This window comes from Rhinopithecus bieti, unplaced genomic scaffold (genome assembly GCF_001698545.2).
Source record: "Rhinopithecus bieti isolate Rb0 unplaced genomic scaffold, ASM169854v2 scaffold_3912, whole genome shotgun sequence".
Lineage (NCBI taxonomy): Eukaryota > Metazoa > Chordata > Mammalia > Primates > Cercopithecidae > Rhinopithecus > Rhinopithecus bieti.
The window spans coordinates 728,458-746,860 of NW_016804439.1; the positions used below are offsets into that span (position 1 = coordinate 728,458).

Sequence of the window (18,403 nt, forward strand, 5' to 3'; positions counted from 1 at the left end):
TCAGGAAACAACAGGTGTTGGAGAGGATGTGGAGAAATAGGAACACTTTTACACTGTTGGTGGGATTGTAAACTAGTTCAACCATTATGGAAAACAGTACGGCAATTCCTCAAGGATCTAGAACTAGATGTACCATATGACCCAGCCATCCCACTACTGGGTATATACCCAAAGGATTATAAATTATTCTACTACAAAGACACATGTACACGTATGTTTATTGCAGCACTATTCACAATAGCAAAGACTTGGAATCAACCCAAATGTCCATCTGTGACAGACTGGATTAAGAACCAGTCTTTCTTATTTGACTTAGGCATGCAGGCACTCAAAGCTCCGGAACATGCTGCCAAAGTTTTGTTTGCAGTGCCTGAACGATTCAGCACGGGAACTGAATGCCCTTCCACCTGGCTGCAATTGGATCTGCGTGCTAACCTTTTAGTTTCAACTTGCAGTAGATCAGTTTTTCTTTCACTCACAGATATTAATTTTTATAACAGCAGAACTTGAGTGCTGTGTCTTTTCCTGTATAATGTAAGTTATAATGGTGATATTTACCTTTTGATTCAAAAGCATTGCTTTCATCATGAATTCCATTGATTTCTTTGGATTCAATATTCTGGAAAGCGTAAAAATGCTAGTTAATATTCTCTCCAGTTGGACTTTGGACTTAAATAACGCATTTCACATTACTGAAATATATATTTTAACAAGATGAGTTTCTCAGGATATTGATGCATTCATTACAGCCTTTTACATGTAGTAGAAACTTAAGTTTTTTCATTATATTTCAATATTTGTGGTAGAATTAATGACCAGCTGTAGGCATGGATGATTTTAAGTTTAATCAATCGTTAATTTTCCAAGAAATAAAATCAGCCAGATCATCATTAGTCCATTTGGCTTATATTTATGAGTACACAAAACTGTCATATAGGATTCTCAAATATTTAAACATTTCTTATACAATATAGTAAGATCTCCTTACTAAATAAAAGGAGTTACCTTCAGATGATAATAGCACAATCTAAGGAGTATAAGTGCATAATATTTAGTTGAAATTTAAATTTAATTATTAATTTAAATGAACAATTTGTATCATAAATAGAAACCACATTACTTCAAAGTCTATAGGAAAAGTATTGCTTTGACACTTAAAAAATTTTCTACACTATATTTTTGATCAAATTAATGAAACTGACTATCTCTTAACCACATATGTAAGTCTACCCACCAAATTCACCTACACAAAAACTAAAAATGCATCATGAAGTTTTCCATTATACCCAACTATTACATTTATTTGCCAGTAAAGACTAGGGAACACATAAAGAAGTTATAGTTTATAATTTTATGTAATTGCTACTTCACGCTCACAAAGATCTGAGAGGTGGGTCTAATAATGAAAGATTGGTGGAAAACACCTGCAAAACAACATTATGAGATCTTTTGATTTTACCATTATATAACTCACAACTACTCTATGAGGAATGCCTATGGTTTTCAAAAATATATTTTACTGTATCTCTTTACTATAATTTGTTATTCAATCATTTACATTTTACAGGTAGTATCAAAATTGTACAAACAAAAGAAATTATTTTCTTCCATACACAATTCTAACAACTGCTTTGCTCCACACCAGTACTTCCTACTTCTCCAAATACTCACAGAACTCTGAAGGCTTTCGGAGAAATCAGTTGTTACAGATAGATTTGAAGATTTTTCTGAGTTGTAAATTCCAGAAGTTGCATCAATCCACTTTGTCTCAGGTGAACCTATAATTTTGGTAGCCATACTGGTGAGATTGAGGGTTTTATGCCGTATAAATGGCAGGGAAGGTTGGTCTTTGCCCCAGTCTGATTGGCACATGAAGATCAAATGAGTACACATAGATGTTGAAGTGGAAAGAATAAAGTCATTGAATGCACATATATAAAAAAAATCTACATATACAAGACAAACAAATCAGGCAGTATGTGAAATAAATCAAGAGTTTAGGGCTCTTTACCAACAGACCACCTTCCCAAAACACAAGGGTTAAATCACGTTAGTAATGAAAAAACTAGCAAATTTGCTGAATCTTTCCCAAAACCAGGATAGATATTTTATTTTGATATCATAAGTTGGCAGGTCTGCGGAGGCTTAATGCCCTTTCCCATCTAGCCTCTATAATTAAGAAACATATTAATGGAATACACATTGAAAGTTCTTTGAGAATAAACAGGAATATGACCTACCAAGTTCTCTCTCTTATACCAACATGGTTAGGATGCTGCAGATAAAGTTAAATCATAGCATAGTTCTTAATATTCAGTATTATTATAAATAACTCCTGGATGCAGATACATTTGTCTTCAATTGATATTTGCATTCAATCAAACCAGTACATGAATCAGTCAATAAATACTGTAGAATTCAGTAAATTTGCTAGTGAAAAGTCCAGACAGAATATTCAAAGGAGTAGGGTTCAAGATTTGTCACGATGTAACTACAAAATACCATTAGTGCCAAAACATAAGTAAAGTGAAAAAACAAAAAGTTATTGAAGCAAATTGTTAGAACCACTTGCCAAGGGCCAGGTCCCAATTCCAAACGCCAGACATGATGGTAACACAAACTCACCAGCCTTTCCATAGCGCCTCACATCCATCACCAGGTGTCCAGTTTCTTGAGCCTTAGCCATGGCTTCCTCCCACTCTTTTGAATCCTTATATGAAAACTTGGTGTTGTTAATAGCAATAATTTCATCATCTACTTGTAGCTGAGAAAATTCTGCTGGGCTACCTAAAAATACAAAATAAATTAACCAATTGGGGAAAAAAATCCCACATGTTCTATTAGCTGCTGCTTTGAGCTTAAGAAAAATGACTCTGAATTTTAATTAACCATTTCTCTCTTTTTCAGGTGGAGAAGGGTCACTATTTTTTTAATATCAAATATCTGAGTACAACATACAAAGCATTAGAGGTGTTTTTTGAAGTTCTATAGAATGCATCTTCATTAAAGGAAAAATGATAAACTAATGTATTCAGTAAGACTTCTTTATTAACCTCCCAAGGACAAAAAATTTAAGTTACTCTTAAATTTGAAATATGAAATATACTGCATTTTAATTGAGCTTCCAAATCAGATACATTCTGGAATGGAGCAGAAGAAAACACAGCTATTTAAAACTGCTTAAAATTACTCCATAACTAAAACACCATTATCTAATTAAGGCAATCTTAAGATGTAAAAGAACTAACTGGTGTTAACATGCAATTTTATATAGCTAAAATATGTAAAAAATAAAAAATAAAAGTAAAATAAAGGAACTCCTCTTTTAATTTTAGGCCTTGTAATGTTTTGCAAAAAGTTCCTGGGCTTGACATGGTATAGACCTGGACGTGGGAGGGGTAATCCTTTTACAGAAGTCCTGAAGCATCCTGAAGACTTCATGGGCAATAAGTATATTAGAACACTCAAAAAAAAAAATCAACTTATTAAATAGCACATATACATCTACTACAAAGCATGGCTGATCGTGGAAAGTTCTTTCTGAATCTTTACTTAAGTGCTGTTTGTTAGCATTTCCAAATATAAAGTCCAAAATGGACAAAATCTGTAAAATCACAAAGTTAAGACCTTCAAAACTAAAATTAATTACTCAAGGAGAATAAACAACATGGAATTTGGAACCCCAATAATCTCAGGAAAGAGGATGTATTTTCTGGCCTTATGGTTGCATTTTTCACAGGCTTTCTCCTCCTATATCAAATACACTAATTTCTGTGGTCCCCAACCCCACAATGAAAGATGAAAAAGGAGAAGAAAATTCAGTAGAGCTAAATATATCATTTACCTGCTTCAACTGATGCTACGAAGATCCCAGGAATATCCCATTTTATTGTAAACCCAAAGTCAAGACTCTTCCCAGGCGTCTGGTTTATGCTGATTCTCATATCACTGAACTGATCCTGAAAACAAAACATGAAACCTGGTATCCAGTGTCTCTGGCACCCACATGGAGGAAAGTCTATCCATGAAAGGAGGGAGGCTGCTCACTAGGTATACTTGAATCATTTCATGATAAACTAGAAGCTTCATTCTTTCTTCCTTGGGTTGGTAAAACTTTCATTTATATAAATAGCACCGAGTTTATTATTTTTCTGCTAAAATAAGGAAAATCTTATTGTCATTACATGTTTTTCTTCATATTAATACTTTAAATTGGTTGGCCATGGATAAGCTTAGGTTTCTGCCCACTGTACCATTGAGTCTAACTTACAGGCCACACCATTTATTCACTGCCCGGGAATAAAGTACAGTGATTTAAATCATTCATTTGAAAAGGACCACCATACTTTTAAAAACCTACTCCCAATACTTGGCATATTTTCTGAATAACTTCAAGTGGTTCACAGAGACATAATTTAGCCTCCAGTGGCATCCATCTAGGACTGGTACCACTCCCTAGTGGGCATGTGAAGCTCGGCAAGGTATTTTGCTTGCCCAAATGCCACATGAAGATTTAGTGTTAAAGGCATAGCTGCTATACATGCTGCAAAATGCAGAACTATGTCACCTGTAAGGAATTACTCCCTAAGATACCAAGAGTGTCCCTATTGACACATTCTGAGCTACAGTCCATGACTTCTTCAAAATAACATCAGCTCATAAGCCCCCAAATAATAACCTCTTGGACAAAAGGTATAATTATTCCCATTGCTATCACTATACTACACTACAAATCCTAAATTCCAGAGAACTTAAATTATTTTCTAAACCAAATGTTTCAAGTTTTAAAGTATACTATGTCTGTGCAAACCTTAATTTCTCTGTAATTTACATATTTTGTTTTGAGGAAGCAACAAATAGATTTTAATATGAATTTATGAGACCAGTGTTTCAGCTTTGTTTCCTAAACACAAAAAAACTTAGACTTACCTGTTCAATTCTTCCTAAACCTGTTTTACATTCCAGGAAAAGATCTACCAATTCTCCATTTTAATTTGGCAGTTAAACCTAATCCAGGAACCAACTGGGCAATTCATAAAGCTTTCTGCCTAAGGCTTTTTACCCATAAAACAAGTTTAAAACAAGTAGCACTATTCTGAGAAATATTAGGATAGTACGTACTATGGTGTGGATGTGATTTGTCGCCACCAAAACTCATGTTAAAATTTAATTGCCAATGTGGTAGTGCTGGAAAGTGTTACCTTTAACAGGTGTTTGGGTCATGAAGGATCTGCCCTCATGAAGGAATGAATGCAGTCTCATGGGAGTAAGTTCTCACTCTAGCAGGACTGAATTCGTTACCACAAGAGCAGGTTGTTATAAAGTGAGGTTGCCTTGTGTTGGGTCTCTGCACACACCATTTGCCTATCTGCTTTTCCACCATGTTGTGACACAGCACATGGTGCTCACCTGAAGCCAAGCAGATGTTGGTGCCATGCTCTTGGACTTTCTAGCCACCAGAACCATGAGCCAACTAAACCTCCTCTTTTCTTTATAAATTACTCAGTCTCAGGTATTCTGTTATAGCAACATTAAATGGACTAAGTCCACAAGAATTTGAAGGAAGGCACTGAATAAACAAAGGATCAAGAATTCACTACTCTATATGGACATGCAGAAGTATTATGACATTTCACTCATTCATCCATTTGACATACATTTATTGTTTACTCTGTATTAAAAAAAACACAATACTTAGCACTTTGGGAAATAAAGATAAATTAGGGATGATTCTTGCTCTCAAAACTAATTGTTGATTTTCAGTGGGTATGGGATTTTAGCTTTCAGCAGAAAGCTCTTTGTAAAGCAGTTTAAACATGGAAATGCAGATGTAGTCATGACACTTGTTAATAACCACCTGATGAATGCCAATCTGAAGAATATAATAAAATTCTGCTAAGAATAGCAAAAACTACTGGTTGGTTCTACTCCTCAGCCAAAACCACCATACACTTAAGTTAGAGATGACTTGGCGAAAATGAGTGGTCATCCTCACCACACTTACAAAAAAAAAATCTGACTTAGAGCCAATTAAAGTGCAGCATCTATTTGCTATATAAGGAAGACAGACAGAGACAAATCATGGGTTACACATTCAAAACACTGATGTTTTATAGCTTGAAGAATAAAAGACAGGATGGAGTCTTAATAAACACTCTCAAACTATATAAAGAATATTTTGTGGGAGATGGCAAGTGAACATTATCCTTTTCTACCAAATATAGGATCACAGAGAATGAACTTAAGCCCTAGAGGAAAATGTCTCACTGTTATATTAGATTGGAAATACTATCTCATGAAGGACTGTACTTACCTCAGAAATAAAGAAATCACTATTTGAACATCTTAAATATTAATAAAAGGGCTGATAACCTCCTCCTCTTTGAAAGAGTTAACAGGAAGGACAGTGTCCCTGTGGCTACAGCCAGGCAAAGTGTTGTGTCAGTCCTTGAGACACAATGCAGGCAAAGAGGAGAGGACCACATGGGCAATTACAGGTGCATATCTGTCATTAACCAGGTGACCACAGGCAAGTCACTGGGCCTGGTAAAGCCTTCTCTTTCATAAAAATACTGCTTTTTAATTTTGGTTTTAAGTAGCCTACTTTCAAATCAAAGTCTTACGCAGACCACCTCTTTCCAAACCACTATACAGAAAGGATTAAAGTGGGTGGCTGTGGTTTCAAAGTAAGAGTTCCAGAGCCCCACTTGTGTGGTCTTCCCTTCATGGCAGTCTTGAGGCATCTATGTCCAATCCCAAGTTCTTATAGAAAATTATTCCTGAAACTTCTTGCAAGTGAACATATCTATAATTACATTCAAGCATAAATTGTTCAACAGTGATTTCAGGAAGGATTTCAACTTCCTTATTTTTCTCTGCAAGGTATATGCCAAGTGAGTATCCCACAAAGAATCCAAGCTTCAGAAGATAATGATGACAGAATTATCTTTGACCTGGATGGAACAGGAATATAAATTATTGGGGGAAACCTAGATTCCTGAAGACTGATAATGAACTATCCAAGTGGTTTCAGTTGTTCATGCCAGAAAAGATAAGGCAGTTGTCTACTATCATCTCAGCATATAAGATAAAAAATTTCCCTCAAATTAGGTATAACTTGAGCAGACGTATCCACTGAAAGTTCAGATTGCCCCAACAACTGTCAGACTGATGAAACAGAAGTATAAGACCCTACATTTTTAAACAAAAACATGAGGAGGTTCTGGACTCCCAATGGTAACTCTTATTTCTGCTAAATCCGTTGAATTAAGATTTTCATGTCAACATAGATAGAATTTAATTTAAAAGAAAAAAAAAAAAAGAAACAGGGCCAATCTTAACATCAAATCAAAAGCTACACTTCTCGAATTTTTCCTATTAGACAAATGTGTTAAGGAAAGCCTACTTAGTTGATAAAGTTAACCTTAAAGTAAAACTGGACTGTAAAATCCGGAATATCAGAGGAAATCTATAATCTTTGAATTTGTGTACATACAATTCTTTAGTGTCTTTCTTTCTGAGTCTTACTGGAATGAGAAAATGAAGTGAGTAGCCCTCAAATCTTGCTCTTCCTCTCTAAATTCTTCTCCATCTCTCCTTCCTTCATCCCACTGTGGCAGGCAGTGTTTCTATAATACACCCACCACTGTCCTCATCCCATTCCAAGATTATCTTCTACCTACCAAATAACATCTTGAGTCTTCAACCCTCCAGGCACTGCCCACTATTCTTGCTTTCTAGGAAATAGTCTTCTAAAGTCACCTATTATCTTGCTTTCTCCAGCCTTTTTTCCCATGTCTCTTGCCACTTCTCAGTTTCATTAGCATGTTCCTCTTTTTTCTCTTCTCTTTTCATTGTGTTATTTGTTCCTTAGTCTCCAACCTCTCTGACTACACGCTTTTGTGAGCAACCTCATTCACTGCCATGCCTCCGATGTCTAAGTCCAACAATTCAAAAATTGAACTCATTATCTTCCTCCCAAACCTGTTCTTGCGCCTCTTGTTTTTCATATTTTGGTTAATTGCATCAATAGTTCATCAGGTGCCCAAGTTAGAAACATGGATTCTTTTGGGACCTCTTTCTCCTTCTTTCCCCTAACTGTTCCCCAGTTGAATGCCACACAACAATCCCTGTACCTCTACTCTCCACCATACACACTTGCATTTTACAAGGTTCTGTCAAGTCCACAATCCATCTTGAATCATCCCATCTTTGCCACCCTCCCTTGTGTTATCATCTTGGTTCAGGCCATGATCTCCCCTAAACTCCTGTGGTTACCCCTCCTAAGTGGCTCTCTTGCCTCCAGCCCTTATTTTGTTCATTGTCCACACAGCTGCCAGAACTTTAGTTACAGAACATGCTATTATATCACACTCCATTTTTAAATTGCTGGTAGCTCCTTACTGCCCTACTTGGAAGATTTCAAACTCTACATTTCAGTTCTGGTAAGTTTCAATAAACATATAATACAGCCTTTCCTCAAAATGGTTTCAAGGATGATTTTATCTTTATGGACCAAAAGACATTTCAGTTCCCAGTGGCTCTAAAATTCTAAAGACACAGCAAAGTCCAAATAAGTCAAAATGTGGTCTCTTAACTATACATAAGGCAGTCCTCAAACGCGAGCCTGTCGTATTTCAAAAAACTTTAACATCAGATAAATTGCAGTTGTGGTGTAGGCATTTCACCAGCCTGGGGCAGGTTACATAACTTTCAAATCTCATGTACTTCACTGGTAAAAATGGGATAATACACCTACTTTGCAGGGTTATTGAGATGATTAAATGAAACATTTAAAAGGTGTCAAGGCACACATGACTGATGCCCAGTAATGGCCTTCTTTTTCTTTTTCCAATGGAAGCAAATGTTAAACATAATACACATGCTGGCTAAGCAGTTTCTCGATCAATTAAAGAAAATCCCATTTAATTCTCACATACTTAGCTCTAAAGCCAAGAAAATTCGGTCAGCATTCAGCAAACATGTACAGATGCAGGCACTGCAATGACAGTAAGAAAGGTAGGGTTGTGTACTATCCTCAGGGAGAGCAGGTCCTAGTGAAGGTGAGAAGCAAGCAAAATGCACAGTATGAAGCTATGATAAGGGAAGTTCTGGCTACTATATCCAAAGTGGCAGTAATCATGGGGTTCAGATCAGGAAATGGACATGCAGAAAGCTTCCTTTCTTCCATACGTGTCATCCCGTTTGGGGGTTACTGCCTTAAAAAGTCTGGAGCAGAGGTTCTAGAAAGAAGATTTGTAGACGGTTTAAAAATATAGAGCTCTGAGGCTGGGCATGGTGGCTCATGCCTGTAATCGCAGCACTTTGGGAGGCCAAGGTGGGCAGATCACAAGGTCAGGAAATCGAGACCATCCTGGCTAACAAGGTGAAACCCCGTCTCTACTAAAAATACAAAAAAATTAGCCAGGCGTGGCGGCGGGTGCCTGTAGTCCCAGCTGCTGGGGAAGCTGAGGCAGCAGAATGGCATGAACCTGGGAGGCAGAGCTTGCAGTGAGCTGAGATCACGCCACTGCACTCCAGCCTGGGTGACAAAGCAAGACTCCATCTCAAAAAAAAAAAAAAAAAAAATAGAGCTCTGAAAGGACAGAAAATAAAACAGAAACTTGTAAGCAAGACCAACTTTGGGGAGAATCATGAAAACCACATCTGCATGACAGATGGAAGGGGATAAAGGACCTCAGGAGTCACACTCCCTCTTCCCTGTCTGGGGTCACCTCCAGAATGAGTTTGGCAGCTCAGATTGGCAAGAAAGGTAGAGAAAAAAGCAAAACCACAAGAAAAGAAATGGGGCAAAAAGAACAGCAAGAGACAAAACCCCCAGCTCAGCTATGAGGATGAAAAGGAAATTCCTATCGGCAGATTTTAAATAAGACCATATTAAGTTCTTCCCTTCATTATGATTTTTCTACTTTATGGCACGCACCAACTTAGCTTTCCTAAAATAACTCTAGGGAACACCATAGTGCTTACATTCCTTAATCTTAAAATTCCCACACTAAAGAACCAATAAGGACTCTAAATTACCTGCCGGATCAAGTTCATACTTCAGCCTAGTAATCAAGGCTTTGAATGCAGTTCAAGTCAGTAAAACTTAAGGGTCAATTACGTGTAAGAATGTACAAAGAATACCAGTGAAGGAGGAACATGTAACTACATGGGACAAGGAAGAATTCAGTGAGTGAAACTTTTCAAGGGTAAGAAGTTTGATTCCAATGGGGGAGGGGTGATACCTTGATTCATGAACGAAGTGGTCCTCCTGGGCTTTTGAGGAACAATAGGATCTCAAAAGGCAGAGATGTGGGAAATAAGCATCTTCAAATGGGGGAGCAGTGATGTGCTCCAAAAAGTACATGATGTATCCAAGAAAAAGTAAGCAGCCTTATGCAGGTGAATCATCTCTCTTTCCCAGGACATAGCATGATAGCATAACATGATACTAAATCTTGAGTCAGACTGCCTGGATTCAAATCCTGACTCCACTTGGTACCCTGCATGGCCTTGGACAAGTAACATGCCCATGCCATGCCTCAAGTTTTATGTTTCTAAAATAGGGGTAATCATGATAGTCTACATTCGGATTGTTGATTACCTCACAGAGCTGCTGTGAGGATTAACTAAGATACTGCCCTGAGAAGCCTGGTTGGTACATAGTAAGCACGCTAACAACAGCTGTGACAGTGCTACAAAGGGCGTGAGAGATATCACTGCTTCCCTGAGCGCCACGAACTTCTTTCAGCAAACCACACAGTGCCACTAGAGGCTTTGGAGCAGAGAAATTACTGAGTCCAACCTGGCATCAGGCAAGTTAATCTGATGCCAGTCTTGTATAGCATGTACTAACACCTGTGACCATTTGCACTGATAGGAAAAGGGCCTGAATTAGCATAGTGGAAGCCAAGATAGAAAATAACATCAGCTGGGCGTAATGGCTAACACCTGTAATCCCAGCACTTTTGGAGGCCAAGATGGGTGGATCAGGCCTAGGAGTTCGAGAGCAGCCTGGGCAACATGGTGAAAGCCCGCCTCTACAAAAAAATACAAAAATTAGCCGGGCGTCATGGCATATGCCTACAGTCCCAGCTACTCAAGAGGCTAAGGTGGGAGGATTGCTTGAGTCCAGGAGGTTGAGGCTGCAATAAGCCATGATCATGCCACTGCACTACAGCCTGGGCAACACAGCAAGATCCTATCTCAAAAAAAAAAAAAGAAAAAGAAAAAGAAAAGAATAACATCAAGGGGGGAGTCTGGAGGAAGAGACGAAAGGACAGTGCCAGTAAAAGTCCAAGGTATGAAAGAGAAAAGTGATCTGAAGAACATTCTTCCATAGAGCTACCAAAACATTTAGATGATCAGCCACAAGCTACTGTTGATTTTGCTGTCCTCTGAACACCTATAGTGTCTGAATGGAGTTTGGGGGAGTGTTGCACAGGCCCTTTACATATTGATCAGAAGCTGTCACACACATTCACATCCTTCTCTCAAGTCAGTAAGCTCCTTCTGAGACAAAGGCAAGGGCATGCTATAGAAGCCACTGCCCTAGTGGCGCAGAAAAGGACACACCAAGCATCAGAGATATATAAGTCACCATATGAATTATAACTACATTAAAGAATTCCAATGGCTTCACTTATCAAATCAAGCCTAATTTTTCTTGGTGGAATACCATCTCAGGTTTGCGAACAAAGAAGTATAAATCCATTAATGATGAAACCTGAAACAGTGCCACATTAATTGAAGCTCCCTCTGAGTTGCAATAACCTGAGACACACCCACGCACCACACTTAGCCTCTTTTCCTTAATCCACAGTTGCAGTTAGTCAGCTGCCACCCTGAGAAAGGCACCAACACCCAGCGTGCAGCACGTGATTCAGGCTGTTTTGTTGAATTTGCTATTTGAAAAAAGGTAAAGGCAAACATACAAATCCATGAAACAAAAGGCACTTTGCTTCTGCTTTTATTATTCATCCACTGGTACCTTATGTTCTCCAAGTATAATACAGGCTATTGTTCTCCTCCACTGAGACTTAGGAAGCTAATTATATATTTCCAATTCCTTAAAAAATGTAATGATAATTTACAACTAATTATTTCAGCAAGCTGAAGAAATTGTTTTTAGATATATGTCTGTAAATATGCATGGGAAAAAAAAAAACAAAAGAAATATACCTAGATGTTAACAGTGATTATCTCTAAATGATGGAATTATCAGTGATTTAAATTATTTATACTTTCCTGCATTTCCAAATTTTCTCAACCACATACTACCTTATAACCAGAAAAGAAAGTTTAAATGTTTTAAGTTTTCCCATACAAATAAAAACTCAATAATAATAAATATGCAACGCCAAATTATTTCACATCAAGTTATTTCATTAATATAACTTAGGACAAGTCATACACACACACACACACTAATCTAACTTAGGACAAGTCATATATACATATATAGACACACACATACACACACAAATACTAATATAACTTAGGACAAGTCATATATACACACCCACTTAATGTATATAATACACAATTAATGTTTTTCAGGGCAACAAGGAATACTAAACAAAGCCAAAGAACCACAAAAGCTCCTCCATGCTAAGGGGTTCATACAACTATCAAAATGCTTAGCAAGAATTTTTCTAAGAGAGAGAAGCTTTCTGTTACCCAAAGACTTTTGGCATGTTTTACAGGTAGGCTACAAAGAACATTTATTACCTAATCATTCTCTTAGAAGTCATCTATTAGAAATTTAAGTAGGAGAAACTACACATGTCATTCTTCATCTGATGGTATATTCTGTTTGGACTCCAAATGTTGTGGAACACAATTGTCATATTATAACCAAGCCTCGATAGTCCCATTCGGAGATAAAGAAACATCGAAAATTATAGACATTCTAAAGTATAAAATAGTATTAAAAGTCACTAGAAGGTTAAAATTGCTGAAAAAGAAATGCCATGTACCTAGAGGCCAGCACCTATCATGTGCATCAGTTTTTCCTTGTGGCCAGTTAAGTTCCCTGGGAAAGGGCTTCTGTCACCAAACCTTCAAAGTGACTATTGTAGCTGAAACCTGGGACTACTGGGCACTAGCAGTACAAGGCAACCACTACTGAAACGTGGAATACAGAGAAAACACCAGCCAAATCCCAAGGAGACTGGTGCACAAAGTCATACACTCACATCACAAGTGTTATCTGGATCTATGCACTCAGAGTGGAAAGACACCTACTTCCTCCAAGATCTGTTCAAAGTAAACCAGAATATCATTTTGCACATTTTCAGCCCAGATTAACACCTAGAGGTTTGACGTTTGAGACATGGTTTCCAGATTTAAATGTGTAAGTGTCTGAGCCACAGATGATAAAGAACTTTCCCAAACTCACCTGGGATCTTGAGACTTCTCTTTGGGGGGAGATTTCCCCTTCTCCAGATTCAGACATTAAATCAAGACCAGATGTGGAAGACAATGTGGCTTTAGAAGTGGCAGCCTGGTCTTGGGAAAGAGATGAGAAGGGGGATGTAGGAGAGGGCTGCCTTGTCACATCTTCTTCTGTTGCTGCTACCTCTCTCTGGCTAGATGAGCTTGAAGCCAGTTGGCTTGCATCCGACTTTGGTGCAGGGGTGCTGACCACATTGTTTGGAGTTCTCTTAATGTCTTCAACATCTCCATTATACTTCCAAGCATCGTCCATCTAAATAAGAAAACATCATTTTAAACTTGATATTCTGTTACCTTTATTTCTGTTTTTAAAAGTTGTTTATTACATTAATATTTTAAAACTAAAATAGCATACCACCCACAGTAACATAACTATTACTAAAAGCTTGGGCTGAGTTCTTTCACACCAAGAGATAAACACACATGTAGTGGGGGAAATTGTTTTAGCAAAAGCATTCATATCACATACAAACTTCTGAAATTTGCTTTGCTTGTTTACTCCAAGCAAACATCTTAAGCATTAAATTTCCACTGAATCTAAACTGGCATAAAAAAAATTGCCATATATACATGTGTTATGTGCAGTTTACACATCAAGATGGTGTCACTCTAACCTCTGCACAAGTTCACCAACATTTTGCTCTTCAGAACAGACTAAATGAACTGAGAACATGTTTTACCATGTAAGATCTGGGGAGTGATGAGATTCTCCTTTGCTGAGAGCCAAAAGGCCTTGGTGTTGTATCTGCTGATCACTCCAGGTCAACAGATAGAACTCTAAACCAGTCCCTTTACTTGCTGAAGATTCCATAGTATGGACATCAACAATTTACTCATTTGATGTGCATTTAAAGTTGTTTGAAATGTTCTGTCACTTCCAAAACTACCGCAACAAATATCCATATCTCTTTATAATTGGAACTTTTATTTTTATAGCACAGATTTCCAAAAGTAGGCTTGCTGGAGCAAAAGTTTTATATATATATATATATAAATATATATATATATATATAAATATATACACATATACACAATATATATATATATATACACACCCGCATATATACACGCTAGGTAGTCACGGCTATATAACGTTATATATAATATACTGTGGTATATATATTATACACGGTATATATATATACACGTATATATATATATACACGTACGTATATATCTATACACTATATATATATATACACGTATATATATAACGTATTTATTTATATACGTGTGTATAATTATATACGTATATTATATATAGTATATATATATATGTATTATATATATACACATATATATACGTATAGACTCGAAAAATATTATTAAAATGTATGATAGATAAAGAGTTTAATCGCTCTAAGATAGAAACATGCTTCTACAAATTGGTAGGATAGTATTATATATATACTATATATATATACGTGTACTATATATATTTATACGTATATATTATATATATATATATGTATATATACTTTCTAAAAATAATTGTAACAACACACTCCAGAAGTAATGTATGAGAACATCTGTTTCTCAGCATCCTTGCCAACACTAGACATTTTCAATGTTTTAAGTCTATATCACTCTGATGGGTAAAAAGTTATACGTCTCATTCTTGCTCCAGGGAAGCTGAACATACTTCTTTGTGCTTTGTTACCAGCCATTTGAATCCCTTCTCCCTTGAACTAGCCACTGCTTTTCTAGATTCATTTTGCTAGTGCGTTTGCTTACCAATTTGTAGAAGCATTTTCTATCTTAGAGCTATTAACTCTTTATCTATCATACATTTTAATAATATTTTTCTGAGTCTATATATTGTCTTTTGACTATATTAAGGAAGTCTGCCATGAAATTCTTATAATGTCAAATATGTCTACATTTTCCTTTATATAATGGTCAGGAGTTTCCCAGTTACTTTAGGTAGGCTTCTCTCACCCCAAATATCCAATTTTTTATACCCTTTTAGAGTTTAGGATTCTACATTAGTAGAGCTAAAAAGAATCTGAACATTAATCTTAACACTGTGTTGCTTCCTTTCACATAATTCAGATTAGCACACTCATTGTCAGATATGGTACCACTTCATTCTCAGAAAAAAAATGCCGCAATATTCTACATCCTTCAAAATCCTGATATTAATAGAAATGTATACATATAAACAGTAAGACATTCAAACTGATAAAGTGAGAAATCTGAAAAAAGCAGAAATGTGTACATAAGCATCTGAAAATCTCAGGCTAAACCACATGAAATGCTGTTTTGTAGGTCAAGAAGACCAATCATACTGACAACTTCATACTTTTCAACCTAATACTTTAGAAAAGGTACATCTAAAAAAAATGACATAAAATAATACTCTGCCTTAGAATATATCTTATTCAGTCTTTAAAATGTATCAGCCATACTTTCACAGAATTTAAAGTTTAGTAAATTCTGTATCATTGATCTATCTTAAGCATTAAGTTTCCATTGCATCTAAACTGGCATAAAATAAGACATCCTTATATATGGTATGTATAGTTTACACATAAAGTTGATGTAACCCCAACCTCTGCACAAGTTCACCAACATTTTGCTCTTCAGAACAGACTAAATGAACTGAGAACATTTTTTACCGTGTAAGATCTGGGGAGTGATGAGATTCCCCTTGTCTGAGAGCCAAAAGGTCTTGGTGTGACCACAGATGTTAACCTGACTGTATCAGTTTTCTGGTAACTTCTGGGGAGAGAAGCTGAAACACGAGTCAACTCCATTTGTGTGCTCAGTGAACGCAGAGAAGACAAAGAGGCTGGGCGTTGTTCTTCCACAGGACTTTGAGAAGGAAGCTGAATTTCAGTTGTTACACTGTTCTCTCTTTTTGCAAAAGTTGTAGAATCTTCTTTGAGAATTTCTGAAGGATAAGTTGTTCCCTTCTCTTCTACTCTCTCACTCCGGTAACTTGCTTCTGACACAGTCAGTGTAGGAGGTCGCTTTTCTTCATCCAGCACATCATCAAAAGAATACATTCTCCTTCTCGAAGGAACTGTAGACTTTTGATTTTGGGATTCCCTTAGCAGAAAGAAATGCACCATCACCACAAAGATATGCATTTGACACAGAGAGGTGGTAAGAGAGTAATCAACACATGAAATGGACTGGGAATAAAAAGCTGCTAACCTCACACAAGAATCAATACAACACTTACTAGAGCATAAAGATGTATATAATTATCTTTTTTCTTTTTTCTTTAGAGACTGAGTCTCGCTCTGTTGCCCAGACTGGAGGGCAGTGGCGTGATCTTGGCTCACCTGCAACCTCCATCTCCCGGGTTCAAGCAATTCTCCTGTCTCAGCCTCCTAAGTAGCTGAGATTACAGGCATAAGCCACCATGGCCGGCTAAATTTTTGTATTTTTAGTAGAGACGAGGTTTCAATATATTGGCCAAACTCCTGACTTCTCAAACTCCTGACCTTGTGATCCACCCACCTTGGCCTCCCGAAGTGCTGGGATTACAGGCGTGAGCCACCACACCCAGCAAGATGTATATAATTATCTTTAATGTCCCAACTAAGAAAGAATAATAACTTGACTTCTTTAATTAAAAAGGTTCTCAAATACTTCACTGGGATATTAATTGTAAAGAGATTTTTAATGAAACAAGGAAATTTTAATAAAGGATTATTCACAAAATTTTATCCACAAGCTTATAACTTTCAAAATTAAAACACTGTAAATATCATGATTGACAACCAACTTGAATCTTCCAAAGTCGTGGATTAATTGACAGCCTTGTGAGGATATTTTCCTGCAAAAATTTATAATAATTTAGTAAAAATAAAAGATTACAAAAGACCCAGGCTTTTGTGGAGATAAAACTAGTGTATGATTTCATATAGCTTGACAGAACTTGTAAGAACAATTATTAGGGATTAAAAGTCACCATTCGTATTTATGGAAAGGTTCATGAAACACCCTCATCTCTCACATTTAGAAAGGAATACCCACCTCCCAAGCTAACTGAATTGCATCCAAGTGAATGAAACTGCTTATCATTCGCTTTTAGGGCAGAAAGCAGCTTTCTTTCATTTCACCTGATAGCGTATTTCCTTTTTGACATTATTCTAAAAGCATATTTTCCTTCTCCTTGACCTGTAAATATCCTAATATTTCACAGAATAATGAATGCTTTACAGGCAAGTTTAAATTTGACCTTTATACTGTTATGCTGCAATGCAAAGAGTAAGTAAAATACACACAATTATGTTTATTAAAACTTTAAAATATAATGAATTGCACTATTAAACATGAAAAAGAACTTTGTTATGTTTTACACAATTTAGTTAAAAGTAAGCTGATTTTATTGGAAGATCTCATTCCTTAATTCACTTAAGAGTATAAAGCAGTGTATTTCCTGCACCAAACATAGCCAACACCATCCAATTCTGCATGTGAATGTGCAATGAGAGAAGAAATAATGAACACCTATTTTAAGTCCACATTTATTTTGTTACTCTAAGTCACTATTTCAACAATGCTTTGTTTTTTCACTGCAGACCAAAATCTTAAATGTTTCTTTGTATATTTGATTAAAGTTGAACATTAGTGGACACTTATGTCGCACTACACATCCACAAAATACCTATTTATAACACTGGCATCTCCAACCCTGTTACAACCGAGGTGCATTCAGCAATATTACCTGTCCTGCAGCATTTCCTTAAACGTCTTAGAGCTTCTCTCAGACTTCTCAAGTGCCTGCTTTTCAATTTCTTCCCTCTCTTCTTTTTTCTTCTGCAGATCTGAAGTGTAACTTTTTCGACGATCTTTCCATTTTGCAAGGTCCTGACAGAAAAATCACATCAGCAGGGGCACACCTGAATTTCTACACACCCTTTCTAACAACCAGAATGTGCCAGAGTATCTTATTACATCACTGAAACTATTCGCTCCAACTGGGTGC

The 18,403-nt window shown here is 36.6% G+C and overlaps 1 protein-coding gene across 4 annotated transcripts in view; it reads right to left on the reverse strand.

Annotated features, from left to right (window-relative positions):
* The window catches only part of LMO7 (LIM domain 7), a 221,594-nt gene that overhangs the window by 23,214 nt on the left and 179,977 nt on the right, over positions 1-18,403 (reverse strand). For 2 of the 4 annotated variants that reach the window (XM_017868333.1, XM_017868335.1), the window contains 7 exons: positions 18,143-18,285; positions 16,080-16,512; positions 13,406-13,714; positions 3,845-3,959; positions 2,626-2,787; positions 1,672-1,778; positions 559-619 (listed from right to left, as the gene is read on the reverse strand). In XM_017868333.1, the coding sequence (XP_017723822.1) occupies positions 559-619; positions 1,672-1,778; positions 2,626-2,787; positions 3,845-3,959; positions 13,406-13,714; positions 16,080-16,512; positions 18,143-18,285 (1,330 nt within the window). Of the gene's footprint in view, positions 1-558; positions 620-1,671; positions 1,860-2,625; positions 2,788-3,844; positions 3,960-13,405; positions 13,715-16,079; positions 16,513-18,142; positions 18,286-18,403 lie in introns of all 4 variants that reach the window. The other 2 variants (XM_017868332.1, XM_017868334.1) reach the window with 1 other exon arrangement.